Genomic DNA, 16,722 nt, shown 5'->3' on the forward strand with positions numbered 1-16,722 from the left:
CCCCCCACCCCACAGACGGGACCCACGGCTGCCCGCAGGGGAACCCCCACTTTATTTACACATCGGGGTCCAGCATTTACAAACTTGGGGGGGGTCACAAACCCCACAGCTCTGGGGGGAGCCCCCCATGAGGGACCCCCCGGGGGGATCCCGCTGGTGAGGGGGGGCCCTGCCTGTCCCCAGCCCCCCCCAGTCCCCACACTGGGGGGTCCATGGTCCCATGGGGACACAGTGTCCAGCCAGATGGTCCCTGTCACGGGGGGGGGGCGAGCCCCCCACCCCGCACCCCCTTCGCCAGGGCTCAGAGGCGGCCGGGCAGCACCCATAGGTGGGTGTCAGCAGGGTGCCGGGCCATGGTGGCACCCCAGGGCGGCCGCAGGCAGGGTCCAGGCAGGCGGTGGGGTGGCTGGGGGGGTACCGGGGTGTCGGCGTCCCACGGGGGTCACTTCACCACCAGGACATAGAAAGCCATGAGGACGCAGGAGATGGCCACGGCCACGTGCAGCCGCGTCCCGATGACGGCAGCTGTGGGGTCGGGGGAGAGCGGGGTGAGCCGGGACACCCCTGTGTCCTTGTCCCAGCCCCCCATGTCCCATGTCCCCGTCCCAGCTCCCCATGTCCCTGTCCCCATCCTGCCCCCCCTGTGTCCCCATCCCGGCCCCTCGTGTCCCCATCCCAACTCCCGTGTCCCCGTCCCAACCCCCCTGTGTCCCCATCCCAGACCCACTCCCCCGTGTCCCTGTCCTGGCCCCCCGTGTCCCTGTCCTGGCCCCCCGTGTCCCTGTCCTGGCCCCCCGTGTCCCCGTCCTGATCCCGTGTCCCCGTCCTGGCCCCCCGTGTCCCTGTCCCACCCCTCCGTGTCCCCATCCTGGCCCCGTGTCCCTATCCCGGCCCCCCATGTCCCCGTCCTGGCCCCCCATGTCCCTGTCCTGACACTCCATGTCCCCATCCCAGCCCGCTGTGTCCCTATCCCACCCCCCCATGTCCCCATCCCACCCCCCCGTGTCCCCATCCCACCCCCCCGTGTCCCTGTCCCGACCCCCCGTGCCCCCCCCGGCTCACCCTTGTAGAAGAGCCCCCAGAGCCCCCGGGGCTCGCCCAGCAGCCAGGCCCGCAGCCGCGGCACCTTCCGCACGTAGGCGCAGGTGCAGACCAGCAGCAGCCCGAACACCAGCAGCCCGTCCAGCGAGTACACTGCCGGGACAAGGGTGGGGGGGGACACCCCGCGGCGGGGGGGACCCCGGCCGCCAGCTTCAGCCCCCGGAACGACACAGGCCCCCCAGCTCCCCCCCTGCTCCTCCAAGGGGACCCCACAGCCTCTGAGCTCCCCCCCTGCCAAGGGGAGACCCACACCCCAGCTCTCCCTGCCCTCCAAGGGGACCCAGACCCCCCAGCTGCCCCCCTCCCCAAGGGGAGACCCACACCCCCCAACTGCCCCCTCAAGGGGACCCATAGCCCCCAGCTCCCCCCCACCTAAGGAGAGACCCACACCTCCCAGCTCTCCCCACCCTCCAAGGGGACCCAGACCCCCCAGCTGCCCCCCTCCCTCCCCAAGGAGACCCAGGCCTTCCAGCCCCCCCATCAAGGGAACCCACACCCTCCATCTCCCCCCCTCCCCAAGGGAACACAGGCCCCCCAGCTGTCCCCCTGCTCCTCCAAGGGGACCCCACAGCCTCTGAGCTCCCCCCCACCCAAGAGGAGACCCACACCCCCCAGCTGCCCCCCACCTAAGGAGACACCCACACCCCCCAGCTCCAGCCCCCCAAGGGGACCCAGACCCCCCAGCTGCCCCCCCAAGGGCACCCAGGCCTTCCAGCTCCCCCCCAAAGGGGACTCAGACCCCCCCTGCTTCCCCCACAAGGGAACCCAGACCCCCCCCAGCTCTCCCCCGATCCCCCGGGGGGACCCGGGCCTCTGAGCTCCCCCCCACCCAAGAGAAGATCCAGACCCCCCAGCTGCCCCTGCCCTCCCCAAGGGGTCCCACAACCCCCCCCCCCAAGGGGTCCCCGGCCTCTGAGCCCCCCCCCCAGGGCCTCCCAGCTCCGCCCCCCCCCCCCTCCAGCGCCCGAGTGACCGGTCACCCCTCCTCGCCCCCAGGTGCCCGAGCAGCCCGGTCCCCCCGCACCCCTCCGGTGCCCCCCCCGTCCCGGGCCGCCCCTCACCGTTGGTCATGGCGGCGGCGGCGGCGGGGCCCCCCCCGCGCTCCCCGGGCCGGCGCCGCTGCGCATGCGCGGGGCCCCGCCCGCCAACGCGACACCGGAAGCTGCAGGCGCGGCCAGTCGCGGGCCGATGGCGCCAGGCGGCCTCAATCGAGCGCCTATTCGGGGGGAGGCGTGGGAACACCAGTATCGCCCAGTACTGGCCTCAGCAGCCACAGTTCAGCCGGGCCCCGCTAACCCCTGGTGCGCCCAGGAGCTACTGGTGCGCCCAGTGCGCTCACTCCTGTGCACCCAGTCCCCATCCCAGCTACCCCAGTAACCCCCAGTCCTCCCAGTAACCCCGCAGTGCACCCAGTTCCCATCCCAGCTACCCCAGTAACACCCAGTCCTCCCAGTAACCCCCCAGTGCACACAGTTCCCATCCCAGCCCCCAGTGACCCCCAGGCTCCTCAGTAATTCCCAGTCTCCCCATAACCCCCCGTTCCCCCAGAGCACCCAGTCCCCAGTATAACCACCAGTCCTCCCAGTAACCCAGGGTCCCCAATAACCCCAGTGCCCCCAGTATCCCAGTCCATCCAGTTATCCTCAGTCCCCCAGTAACTCCAGTGGAGTCCCCATCCCAGACCCCATCCCAGCTACTGCAGTAGCGCCCAGTCCTCCCAGTAACCCCCCAGTGTACCCAGTCCCCACCCCAGTCCCCCCACAAGCCCTGTCTCCCAAACGACCCCCAGTGCACCCAGTACCCAACCCAGTTTCCCCAGTAACTCCCAGCCTCCCAAGAACCCCCATAACCCAGTAGCACCAGTGCCCCCAGTGCCCCCAATGAGACCAGTGTCCTCAGCAGACCCAGTGTCCCCAGTAAGACCAGTGCCCCCAGTAACACCAGTGCCCCCAGCAGACCCAGTGCCCCCAGTGAGATCAGTGCCCCCAGTGGGACCAGTGCCCCCAGCAGACCCAGTGCCCCCAGTAGACCCAGTGCCCCCAGCAGACTCAGTGCCCTCAGCAGACCCAGTGCCCCCAGTAGACCCCAGTGCCCCCAGCAGACCCAGTGCCCCCAGCAGACCCAGTGCCCCCAGTGAGATCAGTGCCCCCAGTGGGACCAGTGCCCCCAGCAGACCCAGTGCCCCCAGTAGACCCAGTGCCCCCAGCAGACTCAGTGCCCTCAGCAGACCCAGTGCCCCCAGTAGACCCCAGTGCCCCCAGCAGACCCAGTGCCCCCAGCAGACCCCAGTGCCCCCAGCAGCGGTGCCACCAGCCCTGCGTGGGACACGTGTCACCGTCCCCTCGGCCCCGTCAGGGCTAATCCCGGGGCTTAATGGCTTTTGCTGATAGGAGCGGGGCCACCGTCTGTCACCGTCACCGCGGGGCACACGGGGCCACCGGGCGGGCTCCGTGGAGCCGGCACCCGGCCCGTGTCCCTGCGCCCCCGGCCCCCCAGGGCACGGGGACAAGGACCACCGGCACCGGGGACATGGGGCTGTCGCAGAGCAAGAGGGTGAGTGGTGGCAGCTGGGTGGGACCCCCGGGGGACAGGGACGCCCCGAGGCCTGGGCTGGGGGTGGGAAGGGACCACAGGGGCCACCCCGAGATGTGTCCCCAGGGCACAGGTCCGTCTGGGGACATTCAGCCTGGGGACCCCTCGCCATCCTTAGGTTCCAGGGTGAACGTGGACAATGTCCGTCCTCCTCTGCCCGCCTTGCACCCACCCAGAGCCAGCCCTGGGCTCCCAGGGTGGGGGGACACCGGGGGGTGACTCTGTCCCCAGGGGTGGCAGCCGTGGTGGGACAGAGGATGTCCGGCCCCACGGAACCCGTGGCTGTGCCCCCTCCTGTGCTGGGGGGACAGGGGTGACAACAGGGACCCACCGAGTGTCCTGCTCTGACCCCGCTCTTCGCCTTTGCCAGGGTGACGACAAAGGGCCAAGGAGCAGCGCGGTGCCGGGTGGGTGCTGCCAGGGCAGCGTGGGACCCAGGGGGATGGGGACCCTGGGGGGTGATGGGGACCTGGGGGGTGATGGGGACCTTGGGGGTCATGGGGACATCAGGGACAATGGGGACACCAGGGACAATGGAGTCCTGGGGGGTGGTGGTGACCTTGGGGGTGATGGGGACACCAGGAACAATGGGGACCTGCGGGCTAATGGGGACCTGGGGGGTGATGGGGACCTGGGGGGTGATGGGGACCTAGGGGTGATAGGGACTCCAAGGACAATGGGGACCTGGAGGTGATGGAGACCCCAAGGAATAACGGGAACCCTGAGGGATGATGGACACCCCAAGGGTGATGGGGACCCCAGGGACACTGGGGACCCCAAGGGACAATGAGGACCTGAAGGGTGATGGGCACCCAACGAGTGGTGGGAACCCCAGGGATAATGAAGACCCCAAGGGACAATGGGGACCCCAAGGGGTGATGGGCACCCCAAGGGATGAATGGAGGTCATAGGGATCATAGGGTGGCCTGGGGGACAGGGACAGGGACACTTGGGGACAGGGATCCTGGAGGGTGCCAGGTGCTGGGGGACAGCGCGTGGGGACCCCAGGCTGGGGGACACGGGGTCTGGTGTCCAGGATCTCGCCCTGTGCTGGCATGTGGCTCTGGGCGAGGGAGCTGGGCAGCATCACCGCACCCCTGGTGACCCTGTCCCAGGTTGTCCCATCCCTCGTGGTGACCCCGTATCCCAATGACCCCATCCCCAGTGACCCTCTCCCATCGGTGACCACAGCACTCCTGGTGACCCCATGCCCTTGGTGACCCTATCCCATGGTGACCCCATCCCCTGGTGAACCCATCCCATGGCGACTCCATGCCCCTGGTGACCCCATGACTCTGATGACCCTCTCCCATTGGTGACCCCATGCCCTTGGTGAACTTGTCTTATGGTGACCCCATCCCCTGATGACCCCATCCCCTGGTGACCCCATGCCCCGGGTGACCCCTGCTACCCCTCCAGAGGGTGATGAGGACGATGTCCTCTCCCCGGACATGGCCACCGATAGCCACGGGGGCCTCATCCAGCCCAGGAAGGTGCCAAACCCAGTGCGGGAATCCCGGAGCCACCGGGAGCTGCACCGGGAGCTGCTCTTCAGCCACAGCAGGTGAGCGGGGACGGGACCTGGGGACGGGACAGTCCCCAGCTGGGTGGCTGGGTGGGGGTGGCCCCATTGAAGTCCGTCTGTCCGTCCCCGCAGGGGGATCCTGCCCCGGCACAGGGCCGAGCTCCCGCAGGTTCTGGAGAGCCGGCGGCTGAGGCAGCTGAAGGAGGAGCTGCGGGGACCCCCCTCCGACCTGGAGCAGCAGCTGAGGAAACGCCACCAGAGGCTTGAGGAGGTCTGTGGTGTCCCTCTGTCCCCTGTCCGTCTGTCCCAGCTCTCCATCCAGCCCAGCCCTCCTGCCTTCACCTCACCATCCTCCATCCATCCATCCCTATGTTCTTCCATCCATCCATCCATCCATGTATCCATCTGTCCACCCACCCATCCACCAAACACCCCTTCAGCCCCCATCCATTCCTCCCTGCCCCACAGATTTTTGGGGTGGCCGAGGGAGGCCACACCATGGGGAGAGTTGGGGGAGGCCAGGTCATGGGGATGGTTGGGTGATGGCCAGGCTGTTGGGTCGGCTGGGTTGAGGAACAGTCAGGAGAGGCTGGACTTGGGGGGTGGCTGAGGGAGGCTGTGTCAGGGGGACGGGTCAAGGGATGGTCAAAGGTGGCCAAGTCACAGGGACGGCTGATGGAGCTGAGGTTGGTGGGACACAGAGGTCAGGGGATGGCCAGGTCATGGGAATGGCTGATGGTGCCTGGGTTGGTGGGACACGGAGGTCAGGAGATGACTGGAGACGGGATTGGTGGGACATGGAGGTCAGGAGATGACTGGAGATGGGGTTGGTGGGACACGGAGGTCAGGAGGTGGCCAGGTCATAGGGACGGCTGAGGGGACCCACAGCAGGACCCACGGCCGCCCCTCTGGGCCCCGCAGCACGAGAGGGAGGCGGCGGCGGGGCCGGCCCCAGACCCTCGCCCCGAGTTCCTGCTGGTGCGGGACAACCTGAGGAAGATGAAGATGGCGGAACCGGGCGCCCGGCAGACGTGAGCAGGAGCCGGGGGGAGGGGAGGCTGCTCCCCGGGGACCCCCCTGGGCGCCACGTCGGGCTCCCCCCCGTCCCCGTCCCATCCCGGCGCTGGGAACGGCGCCCGGCGCTGTCATACTGGGAGAGCTGGTGGCCGGGGGCGGCTGCGGGTGCCGCGTCCTCGCCGCGGTGACAACCAACGTGCCAGGGCTGGAATGAGCTGGCAGAGCCCGGGGCAGCGCCGGGGGGGGGCAACGGTCTCACCCCGACCTGCACCTGCTCCGGGAAACACCAAACTATGAGAAAATAAAAGGTTTTCATCTGGTTTTCTTGATGCAAATGTGTTGGGGACAGGGACAGGGTGGCATCGGCTTGGGTTGACGTTGCGTGGTGGGGATGGAGGGCCACCATGGTGGGAATGGAGGGCCACCACGGTGGGAGGGTTCTCTGGGGCCACCACGGGCACTCGGTTCGCTGGTGGTGCCACCAGCCCAGGTCAGTGTCCACCCACGGCCTTCAGCCATCACCTGGTGGCACGGAGCCTTCCTCCGCCCGCCCCACCTTCTTCTCCCCCCTCCTTTTTCTGGGGGTTTCTTTCTTCTCGCCGTGGTTATTTTTCCGTTGCCAAAATTAACCGCCCGTCGCCTCCTGCCCCTTCCACCCCGCAGCCCCTGCCCCGCTGGGAAGGAAGTTGTGAGACGCTGTTTTCGAGCACATCTCAGATCAACAACCCAACCGCTGGGCGCGGCGGGCACCACCCCGGGCACCGGCGAGGCCACCCGGCCACCGCCATGGCTCCCGAGGAGCTCGCCAGCTCGGCCGACTACGATTACCCACCGGTGACCGACGTGACGGGGAATCTTGAGGTCTCCTCGGGGTGGGAGGTCATCTTCACCACCGTCTTCATCCCCATCCTTTACTCCGTCGTCTTCCTCCTCGGCCTCGCGGGGAACCTCTTTGTCATCGTGCTGATGGCCAAGAAGAGCGGGGGCAAGAGGGTGGTGGACACCTTCGTGTTGAACCTGGCGGTGGCCGACGTCATCTTTGTGTGCACTTTGCCCTTCTGGGTGGCATCAGGGGCGCGGGGCAACCGCTGGCCGCTGGGCGAAGGGCTCTGCAAGGTGAGCAGCTACGCCATCGCCGTCAACCGCTGCTCCAGCATCCTCTTCCTCACCGCCCTCAGCGTGGAGCGCTACCTGGTCATCAGGAAGGTGCTGGACACCAAGGTGACGGGTTCTCGGAGGCACGTCCGCGTCACCTGCGGAGCCATCTGGGTGGCATCCCTCCTCCTGGGCGCCCCGTCCCTCCTGTACCGGCGACTGGACGGGGACGACTGCTGGGATGAAGATGGAGAGGACTTCAGCCTGGCCATGGTCTTCCTCACCTTCCTCCTACCCTTGGGGGTCATCTCCTTCTGCTACTGCTCCATCTACTGCCGGCTCCAGCGCCACGTCCGCCTGGGCCGGGGCGTCCGCCGTTCCCACCGCGCCATCGTCACCATCGTCGCGGCCTTCCTCTGCTCCTGGCTGCCCCTCAACGCTTGCAAGGTTCTGCTCTTCTTCCTCGCCAAGGGGACGCTGGCGCTGTCCCAGGGCCAGGAGGTGGCCCTGCGCTGGCTGGTGGCCGGCAGCACCTGCCTGGCCTTCGTCAACAGCTGCGTCAACCCCCTCGTCTACGCCCTCATGGACGGGCGCTGCCGGCCCCGCTGTCCCCTCCTCAGTCCCCGCGGACGGGGGACGGCTCCCGCTGCCACCTCCTCCTCCGCCACCGACTCCAGCCTCCTCTGCGGTGGCCGGGGCCGGACCAAGAACCCCCCCGGGCCCCGGCGCAGGACCGGCGCCCAGCACCAGCCAGCACCGGGGGTCCCCTGGGGCCACCCTGGGGTGAGTCCCCCCCCCTCCTCTTCCTCCCCGCTGTCCCCAGGTGCCACCAAGGTCCCCGTTGTCCCACCCGAGCCCCGGCCATAACCTGGCTCCGACCCCCGGTGACGCTCCCGGCCTCAGCGCAGGCAGGATCCGACCCCCCCGCACCCATCGCCCCCCAACCTGGGACGGCTCCGGGAGCGGGAACCTGCTCTTGATCCCAATTTAACCCCAATTAATACAAATTAAGCCTCGGCACTAACGAGACGTTTTAGTTTCCGAGCTGTTTTTACCACCCGCCGGGGGGGGGAAAGGGAGGGCTTGGTGTTGGGGGGGGGCTCGGTGCACCCCTGCCTGCACCCTGCCTGCACTCTGCCTGCTCCCTGCCTGCACCCCTGCCTGCCCCTGCCTGCACCCCTGCCGGCACCCCTGCCTGCCCCTGCCTGCCCCTTGCCTGCACCCTGCCTGCACCCCTGCCTGCCCCTTGCCTGCACCCTGCCTGCACCCCTGCCTGCACCCCTCTCTGCACCCTGCCTGCACCCTGCCTGCATCCCTCTCTGCACCCTGCCTGCTCCTGCCTGCACCCCTCTCTGCACCCTGCCTGCACCCTGCCTGCATCCCTCTCTGCTCCCTGCCTGCACCCTGCCACCACCTCTCCTGGCTGTACCCCTCCTTGCAGCCTGCCTGCCCCTGCCTGCACCCTGCCTGCACCCCGGACCTGCCCCTGCCCCTCTTGCAGCTCTTCCTGCCTGCACCCTGCCTGCACCCTGCCTGCACCCTGCCAACACCCCCCTGCTGCACCCCTATTGCCCCCTGCCTGCTCCCTGCCTGCATCTCCCCCGCCTGCCCCTCCGCTGCCCGCACTCCTGCCGCTCCTCCCCTGCCTGCCCCTGCCCTCCCGTCCCCGTCCCGTCCCTCACACCCTGTCCCCCCCCCCCAGGATGTCCCCGCTCGCCCCCGCCGCCCGCCCTGACTCATCTCACACCGCGCCGGTGCCCGCGGCGCTGCCGTTCCCACGGCCTGGCACGGCCCGGGGACGGGGACAGGCTGCCAGGGCCCCGGCAGGTCCCCGCTGCAGGGACGGTTCGGTGGTGGCGGTGCCGGGGCAGCTCCGCCCGCCCCCCCGGTGCTGAGCCCCCCGGCCCGGCACGGCGGGGATGGGCGCGGGGACCTGTGCTGGGCCGGGCCTGTGCGGCACCGGGGATGGAGCCTCCAGCCGGCACCGTGCCGGGCTGTGCCGGGCTGTGCCATACTGTGCTGTACTGTGCCGTACTGTGCCGTGTCACACTGTGCCAGGCTGGGCTGTGCCATACTGTGCCGTACTGTGCCGGGCTCTGCCAGGCTGTGCCATACTGTGCCGTGTCATGCTGTGCCGGGCTGTGCTGGGCTGTGCCGGGCTGTGCCAGGCTGTGCTGTGCTGTGTGAAGTGGCACAATGTTGTGCCACACTGTGCCATGCCATGCCATACCAGACCAGACCACACCGTACTGTGCCACATCATATCATGCCCTCCTATTCCATACCATGCCATACCATACTGTGCCATACTGTGCTATACCGTGCCATACCATACCATAGCATACCATACCGTGCTGTACCGTACCGTGCCGTACCCTACCGTACCGTACCATACCATGCCATACCATACCATACTGTACCGTACCACGCCACGCCATCCCAGCCCATACCATACTGCACCGTACCGTACCATACCATGCTGTACCATGCTATACCATACCGTACCATGCCATACCATACCACACCACACCATGCCATACCATACCATGCTACTCTGTGCTGTACCACGCCACACTCTTCCACGCTGCACCGTGCCACCCCACACTGTACTTTGCCACCCCACCCCGTGCCGTGCTGTGCCGTTCCGTGCCATGCCGTGCCGCGCAGGCGGGCAGCCCCTCGCCACCACCGTCACTGCCGTGGCGGGGCGAGGCCGGGGCGCGGGGGGGCCGGGCAGGTGTTGCTCACCCGCTCCTCCCTCCGCCTCAAGCCGGGACACGTCCCCGGCCGGGGCGCAGCAGAGCCCGCAGCGCGGCGAGCGCCCAGGTAAGGCAGCGCCCCCGGCCCCCCTCACCCTGCCTCAGTTTCCCCAACCCGCTCCGCGTCCCACCAGGGGAAACTGAGGCACGGCGGCAGCGAAAGCACCACAAACCCGGGGGCAGCACCCCCCCCACACTCCCACCCACTCCCCCCCTCCCCAAACCCAGCAGGGTGTCGGGGTGCTGGGGGGGGGCACCCACTTTCCCAGTACCGGCGGCCGCCCCCACCCTGGGAGCTGCCTCCAGCCCAGTTGGAAAAGAACTCCAAACTGGGAGAGGCGCCCAGTGAAACTGGCCGGGGCGGGAGCAAGGCCCCCCCCACCCCCCCTCCGCCGCACCCCGACCACCTTTGCCCCCGGGAGGGGTCTCACCCCGTCAGCCGCGGCCGCCGCGCGCCTTCACACACCTTTGTTTATCGTAGGCCCTACAAGAAGGCAAAGCCGGCGCGGCCTCGCCTTCCTCCCCGCTGCCGCCAGCGCCGCCGCGATGCGGAGGGGTGGGGGGGGTCCGGGGGGGTGGGCACCCATGGGTGCTCCCCGGGGGGTGGCGCGGGGACATGGCGTCTCCCCGCTGTCGCCCGTAGGGTCCCGGCCTGGCATGGGGGAGGCGAGTGACACCGACAGCGGGATCATGCTGCACTCGGGTGAGCGCTGGGGGGGTATTGTGGGGTGGGGGGGGGATCTTGGGGTGCCTCCGTCCCCCCCAAGTGACCCCCCCCCTCCCTGGGCTGAGAACGGGGCGACTCGGTGCATGGGGCTGCCCTGGGGACACGGAAAAGCTCCTTTGGGGGGTGGGAAATGGGGGTTCATCTGGTTTTGGGGGGGGCACCCAAGGGGGGGGGGGGCACCGAAGCATGGCGGGGGGGTGCCCAGGGCTGGCTTTGACTCAGCCGGGTTTCGCTCGGGGACGGCTGAGTCAGGGTGAAACCTGCCCCGTGTGTGTGTGTGCCCCCCCCCGCGCTGGGAAATCACGGGTGCCCCGGGGGAGCCCCAGCACCCATGGGTGCTGATGGCGGCGGGGGGGGGACACACTCCCAGCTGCTTTTCTTTCCCTTGGGGTTGAGAGGAAACTGAGGCAGGGAGTCGGGGGGGGCGGTTGGGGGGGGCTGGGGGGGGGGTATGTGTCCCCACCCCATTCTGGGAAATCACGGGTGCCCCAGGTGAGCCCCAGCACCCATGGGTGCTGCACGCAGGGGGGGGAACGACACGGGGGGGTGTCCCCTGGTTCCTTTTCCAACTTCTTGGGGTTGGAGGGAAACTGAGGCAGGAAGGCTGCAGGGGTTGAGTGGGGGGGGGTCTGGGGGGGGATGTGTCCCCCCTCCCCGTGCTGGGAAATCATGGGTGCCCCAGCACCCGTGGGTGCTGCTGGGGACACACACACACGCTCCCGGCTCCTTTTTTCTGCTCTTGGGTTGGGGGGAAACTGAGGCAGGGAGGCTGGGGGGGGGATGGGGGGGTCTGGGTGGATCTCAGCAGGTGTCCATCCGTCCGTCTGTCCGTCCGCCGGCCCGCAGGCCCCGGCAGCCCCGCGCCCCCCCCGAAGCAGCGGGCGCAGGCGGGGCGCAGGCAGCAGGCGCTGGAGGCCCGGCTCGAGGGCTGCGTGCAGGAGCTGCGGCGGCTGTGCCTGCGCGAGGCGGTGAGGGGACGGGGGGGGACCCCCTGCCCGAGCCCCCCGAGCCCCGCCGGGCCAGCGGCTCAGCGCCCCCCGTGCCACCCCCAGGAGCTGACGGGGACCCTGCCCCGCGAGTACCCCCTGAGAGCCGGCGAGAAGCCCCCCAAGGTGCGGCGCAGGATCGGGGCCGCCTTCAAGCTGGATGAGACCCTCGTCCTGCGCGGGGCGGTGAGGGGGGCCCCGGGGTGCAACCGGCGGGTGGTGGGTGGGGACCCCACCCCAGCCCACCCCAGAGGGGCTGGAGATGCCCAAGGGTTGCCCGGAGATCTCATGGTCCTGTGGGATAAATTAATATTCCCCCTCGTTACGCAAAGCCTTCGTTAGCGTGATGGGTGGTGGTGGGATGTGGGTGATGGTGGGATGTGGGTGGTGGTGGGGTATGGGTGGTGGTGGGGTGTGGGTGGTGGTGGGGTGTGGGTGGTGGTGGGGTGTGGGTGAAGGTGGGGTGTGGGTGATGGTGGGATGTGGGTGGTGGTAGGGTATGGGTGGTGGTGGGATGTGGGTGGTGGTAGGGTATGGGTGGTGGTGGGATGTGGGTGGTGGTGGGCTATGGGTGATGGCGCGGTGCTGAGCGTGCCCCCCGCCGTCCCCAGGACCCGCTGAGCGCCCTGGAGCGGGACCTGGCGCTGCAGCTGCAGATCGCCAAGGCCGCCCGGCGCCTGTGCCGCGAGGAGAACATCAGCAAGCGGCTCCGCAAGCGCCGGCAGACGGCGGCACGGCTGGAGGAGCAGAAGCTGAAGGACCTGGAGAACGTCCTCAACCAACGGCGGCTCTTGGCCGGCCGCCGGCCTCTGCCCGCCGCCGGTGGGAGCGGGGCTGCCGAGGGTGAGCCCCCCGCAGGGTGCCCTCCCCGGGGGGGGTGGTGGCTCGTTTGGGGGGATGCTGGAGGTCAGGGAGGTGGGAATGGGTGCAGGTCGGTTGGGTGTCCTTGGGGATTGCACCCCAATGTGCCACCCCTGGGGTGTGCACCCCCTTGGGCGCACCCCAATACACCAACCCCGCTGGGTGCACCCCAACATGCCATCTCCAGTGAGTGCACCCCCCTGGGTGCACCCCAACGTCCCATCTCTGGTGATTGCACCCCAAAACCTCATCCCTGGTGATTGCACCCCCATGATTGCACCCCAAAACCTCACCCCTGGTCATTGCACCCCCATGATTGCACCCCAAAACCTCCCCCCTGCTGATTGCACCCCACAACTGCCCCCCACTCCGCCATCCCCACTGAGCCTGCCCCAACGGGTGGCAGGATTTGGCCCGGCCGCCATGTCCCCATCCCGGTGGCTTCCACGTCCGTCACCCCACAAGCACTGGGGACACGGTGGCTCCTTCCCTCCTGGTACCCCCCGAACCTGCCCCAGCACCCCTCCTCCTGCCCGGCCTGGGCAGGCTGGGAGCTGCCCGCAGCGCCGGCACACGGCTCGGCAGAGCCGGCCCGGCCGGTACCGCCACCATCCCGGAGCGTGTCGGGACAGGCGGCGTGGGAGAGGGGGAGCGGAGGCCTGCGGGGACGCGTTGGGTGGCGGCGGGTGCCGTGGGAGAGTTTTGGCACCTGACGGGCAGCCCTGGCAGCGCCGTTCTCGCCCCGCAGAGCTCAGCACCTCCGACGAGAGCTCCCTGTCGGACGCCGTCCTGCTGGAGGAGGGTGAGGGGGCTGCGGGGACCCGGGGGGGGGACATCGGGGCGCCCCTTGTGTGTCCCCTCCATCTCAACCCTCCGTCTCTCCCGTAGAGGAGACGCGGCCATTGGGACCTGCCACCCCGCGGGGGTCCCCGTCCCCTGAGGAGCCCACCCAGGAGGAGGGGTCGGGGTCCCCAGCGGCCCCCCCCCAGCCCGTGGCGGGAGACCAGCCTCGACGGACCCTATGAGAAGGCCAAAAAACCCGGCGGTGACCCCGGGGACGGGGAAACTCGGGGCTCCCGGTGCCACCCCGGGTCCCCGCCAGCTGCTCTCGCCGTCCCCTCGGCCCCTGGCAGCCCGGACCCCGCAGCCCTGCCGGTGCCCAGGGCGGGGGACGTCCCTCCCTACCGCTTCGTCCCCATCAGGACCCTGGTGCTGTGCCGGCAGGCGGGTTCCAGTGCTCCCAGCACCCCGGAGCCATCGGCCCGGCGGGGACAGTCCCAGTCCTTGAGGTATGTCATGTGCATGGGGAGGGGGGACAAGGGCTGCTGCAAGGGGGGATGGAGATAACCCCATGGGGAGGAGGATGGAGGTCAACCCATGGAGATGATGGAGGTGAACCCATGGGGAGGAGGATAGAGAAAACCCCATGGAGATGATTGAGGTCAATGCATAGGGAGGAGGATGGAGATAACCACAGGGAGATAATGGAGTTGAACCCATGGGGAGGAGGTTGGAGAAAACCCCATGGAGATGATGGAGCTAAACCCAGAGGGAAGAGGTTGGAGAGAACTCCATGGAGATGATGCAGGTCAATCCATAGGGAGGAGGTTGGCAATAACACCATGGAGGTGATGGAGGTCAGCCCACAGGGAGAAGGTTGGAGATAACCCCACGGAGATGACGGAGGTCAACCCATAGGGAGGAGATTGGAGAGAACTCCATGAGGACATTGGAGATATCCTTATGGAGAGGATAGAGCTAAAGCCATGGGGGGGAGGAAGGAGATAAGTCTATGAGGAGGAGGATGGAGATAATCCCATGGGGAGGAAGGTGGAGCTAACCCTATGGAGAGGATGGAGCCAACCCTGTGGGGAGGAGGATGGAGATAACACCGAGGGGAGGAGGATGGAGACAACCCCATGGGGAGGATGGAGATCGCCCTGTGGGGATGCTGCACCCACGGGGTGCTCAGCCCCCCCCCCTGCCCGCAGGGTGGAGGCGTGCTGGCAGCCCGGCGAGCCGCGGGGCCGCAGCGCCGTACCCCGCCGACGTCCCACCTACTACACGGTGACGGTGCCCACCTCGTGCCTCCCGCCCCCCGGCCCCGCGCACCGCTCCGGCTCCGACGACAGCATCTCCGACCTCTCCAGCGTCTCCCACGCCACCTCCCCGGGCAGCACCAGCCCCGACGTCTCCTTCCCGCGGCCCCAGGTCCCACCACCCCTCGTCGAACCCGGGTACTACCTGCGAGGTGCCCACCGGTTCCTGCCGCCCGCCGGGCCCCCGGTGTTCGTCTACGAGCAGGATCTGGCCCCGTTGCGCTACCAGCGCCTGGTGCCCTCGCACAGCCGCATCGTGCGCACGCCCTCGCTCAAGGACTACGCGCCGGCAGGGGGCCGCGGGCTCTCCAAAGCCGCCGTGACTGAGGAGCTCAAGTCGTGGCACCAGCGTGCCCGGCTGCGGGGTGCCCGTCCCCACTCGCTTGACCGGCAAGGGGCCTTTCGGGGACCTCGTGGTGGCACCACCAGGGACGTGGCCATCACCCGTGGAGTCCTGCCGTGGGCTCAGGTAGGGCACGGGGTTGGGCTGGTGTAGGGAGGGGAGTGGGGGGCACCACAGTGCCTGTCCCCACATGAGGACCCGCTGGGTGCTGCCCTGTGGGTGACTGGGTGCCATGAGTTGTCACCCTGTGGTGGTTCAGGGACGAGTGGTTCTGGTGGGGTCCCTGGTGGGTCCTCAGAGGAGTGAGGTCTTGAGGGGGTCTATGGGGAAGGATTGGGGTCCCCTGGGGCACGAGCAGGGTCCTGGGGAGGTCCCTGAGGCAGGACTACGGTCTCAGAAGGGTCCTGGGGACAGGACCAAGGTCCTTTGGGGCAGGATCAGGACCCTCTGAGGGTCCCTCTGGGCAGGTCCAAGGTCCTACAGGCCAGGTCTGGAGTCCCATGAGGGTCCCTGGGGCAGTAGCAGGGTCCTGAGAAGGTCCCGGGGGAGGATTGGGGTCCTGAGGGGATCATGGGGTGGAGAACCGGGGTCCCCTGAGAGTCCCTTGGGATGGGACTGGGGACACCTAAGGGTCCCTGGTCTCATGAAGGTCCCATGGGACAGGACCAGGTCCTAAGGGGGTCCCTGGGACAGGCCCAGGGTCCCAGCAGGGTCCCTAGGGCAGGACTGGGGTCCTGAGGAGGTCCCATGGCCAGGACGGGGGTCTCATGTGGGTCTTGGGCACAGCACCAAGGTTCCTCAAGGTCTTTTGGGGCAGGATGGGGACCCTCAGAGGGTCCCTCTGGGAAGGTCCAGGGTACCATGAGCAGGGTCTGGGGTCCCACGTGGGTCTCTGGGGTCCCATGAGTGTCCCTGGGGCAGGACTGGGGTCCCATGAGGGTTCCCCTGGGGTCCCATTAGGGTTCCTGGGGTCCCATGAGTGTCCCTGGGGTAGGACTGGGGTCCCACGAGTGTCCCTGGGGTCCCATGAGGGTCCCTGGGGCAGCACCGGGGTCCCCCTGGGCAGGGGGGTCCCCGCACCCATGGCACAAGGTGGGGCAAGCCGGGACCTGCAGCCGTGGCCCCACAAACACCCCCCCACACCCTCCCACCCCGGGATGTGCCCCCTGGGTGCTGCCCCAGCGCAGGGCGGGGTGCTGGCACCCACAGGCTCCCTCTCCCCCGCAGGTGGCCCCGTTCCCCGTCCCGCGGCGCTCCCCGCCCGGGGGGCCCGGGCAGGTCTACGTGCCTGAGAACGGCGAGATCGTCACACAGGTGTGAGCACGGACCCCCCCCGCGCCCCGACCCCGGGGGGGCACAGCCTGGCTGGCCCAGGGACAGCGGGGACAGGCCTGGCCCACACCCCCACACCCACCCTGGCGTGGGGACACGGGTGGGAGGCACAGCCACCCCCCCCCAGCACCCCTGGGGTGCGCGGGGCTGGGATGGGGTGGCCGGGGCTGGCCCCCCCCCACCGTGTCCCCTCACCCGCCACCGTGACCCTGATGGTGCCACTGTGACCCTGACACTGACGGTGCCACCATGACCCTGACGGTGCCACCACGATCCTCGATCCGG

The 16,722-nt window shown here is 68.8% G+C and overlaps 4 protein-coding genes across 4 annotated transcripts; 3 read left to right on the forward strand and 1 right to left on the reverse strand.

Moving 5' to 3' along the window:
- Positions 1-29: 29 nt before the first annotated feature.
- Positions 30-2,234, reverse strand: TMEM167B (transmembrane protein 167B). The gene is made up of 3 exons (XM_068419435.1): positions 2,163-2,234; positions 1,063-1,194; positions 30-525 (listed from the first exon to the last, which is right to left on the reverse strand). Exons 1-3 carry the CDS (start codon positions 2,170-2,172, stop codon positions 443-445), a joined length of 225 nt encoding a protein of 74 aa, XP_068275536.1. The 5' UTR covers positions 2,173-2,234; the 3' UTR covers positions 30-442.
- A 1,396-nt stretch (positions 2,235-3,630) lies between these two features.
- On the forward strand, positions 3,631-6,253 carry LOC137674014 (protein FAM107B-like). The gene is made up of 5 exons (XM_068419078.1): positions 3,631-3,654; positions 4,064-4,100; positions 5,113-5,257; positions 5,351-5,489; positions 6,140-6,253. The coding sequence occupies exons 1-5, from the start codon at positions 3,631-3,633 to the stop codon at positions 6,251-6,253; spliced, it is 459 nt and encodes a 152-aa protein (XP_068275179.1).
- Positions 6,254-7,021: 768 nt separating this feature from the next.
- GPR25 (G protein-coupled receptor 25) lies at positions 7,022-8,197 on the forward strand. Its single transcript, XM_068419537.1, has one exon. The coding sequence runs from the start codon at positions 7,022-7,024 to the stop codon at positions 8,195-8,197; it is 1,176 nt and encodes a 391-aa protein (XP_068275638.1).
- Positions 8,198-10,635: 2,438 nt separating this feature from the next.
- Positions 10,636-16,665, forward strand: INAVA (innate immunity activator). Its single transcript, XM_068419450.1, is given in 9 exon segments — positions 10,636-10,792; positions 11,663-11,784; positions 11,869-11,988; positions 12,414-12,645; positions 13,364-13,465; positions 13,552-13,643; positions 13,645-13,952; positions 14,655-15,231; positions 16,333-16,665. Coding segments are annotated over 9 exon segments (1,803 nt in total). The 3' UTR covers positions 16,426-16,665.
- The last annotated feature ends 57 nt before the right edge of the window (positions 16,666-16,722 follow it).

This window comes from Nyctibius grandis, chromosome 27 (genome assembly GCF_013368605.1).
Source record: "Nyctibius grandis isolate bNycGra1 chromosome 27, bNycGra1.pri, whole genome shotgun sequence".
Classification (NCBI taxonomy): Eukaryota; Metazoa; Chordata; class Aves; order Nyctibiiformes; family Nyctibiidae; genus Nyctibius; species Nyctibius grandis.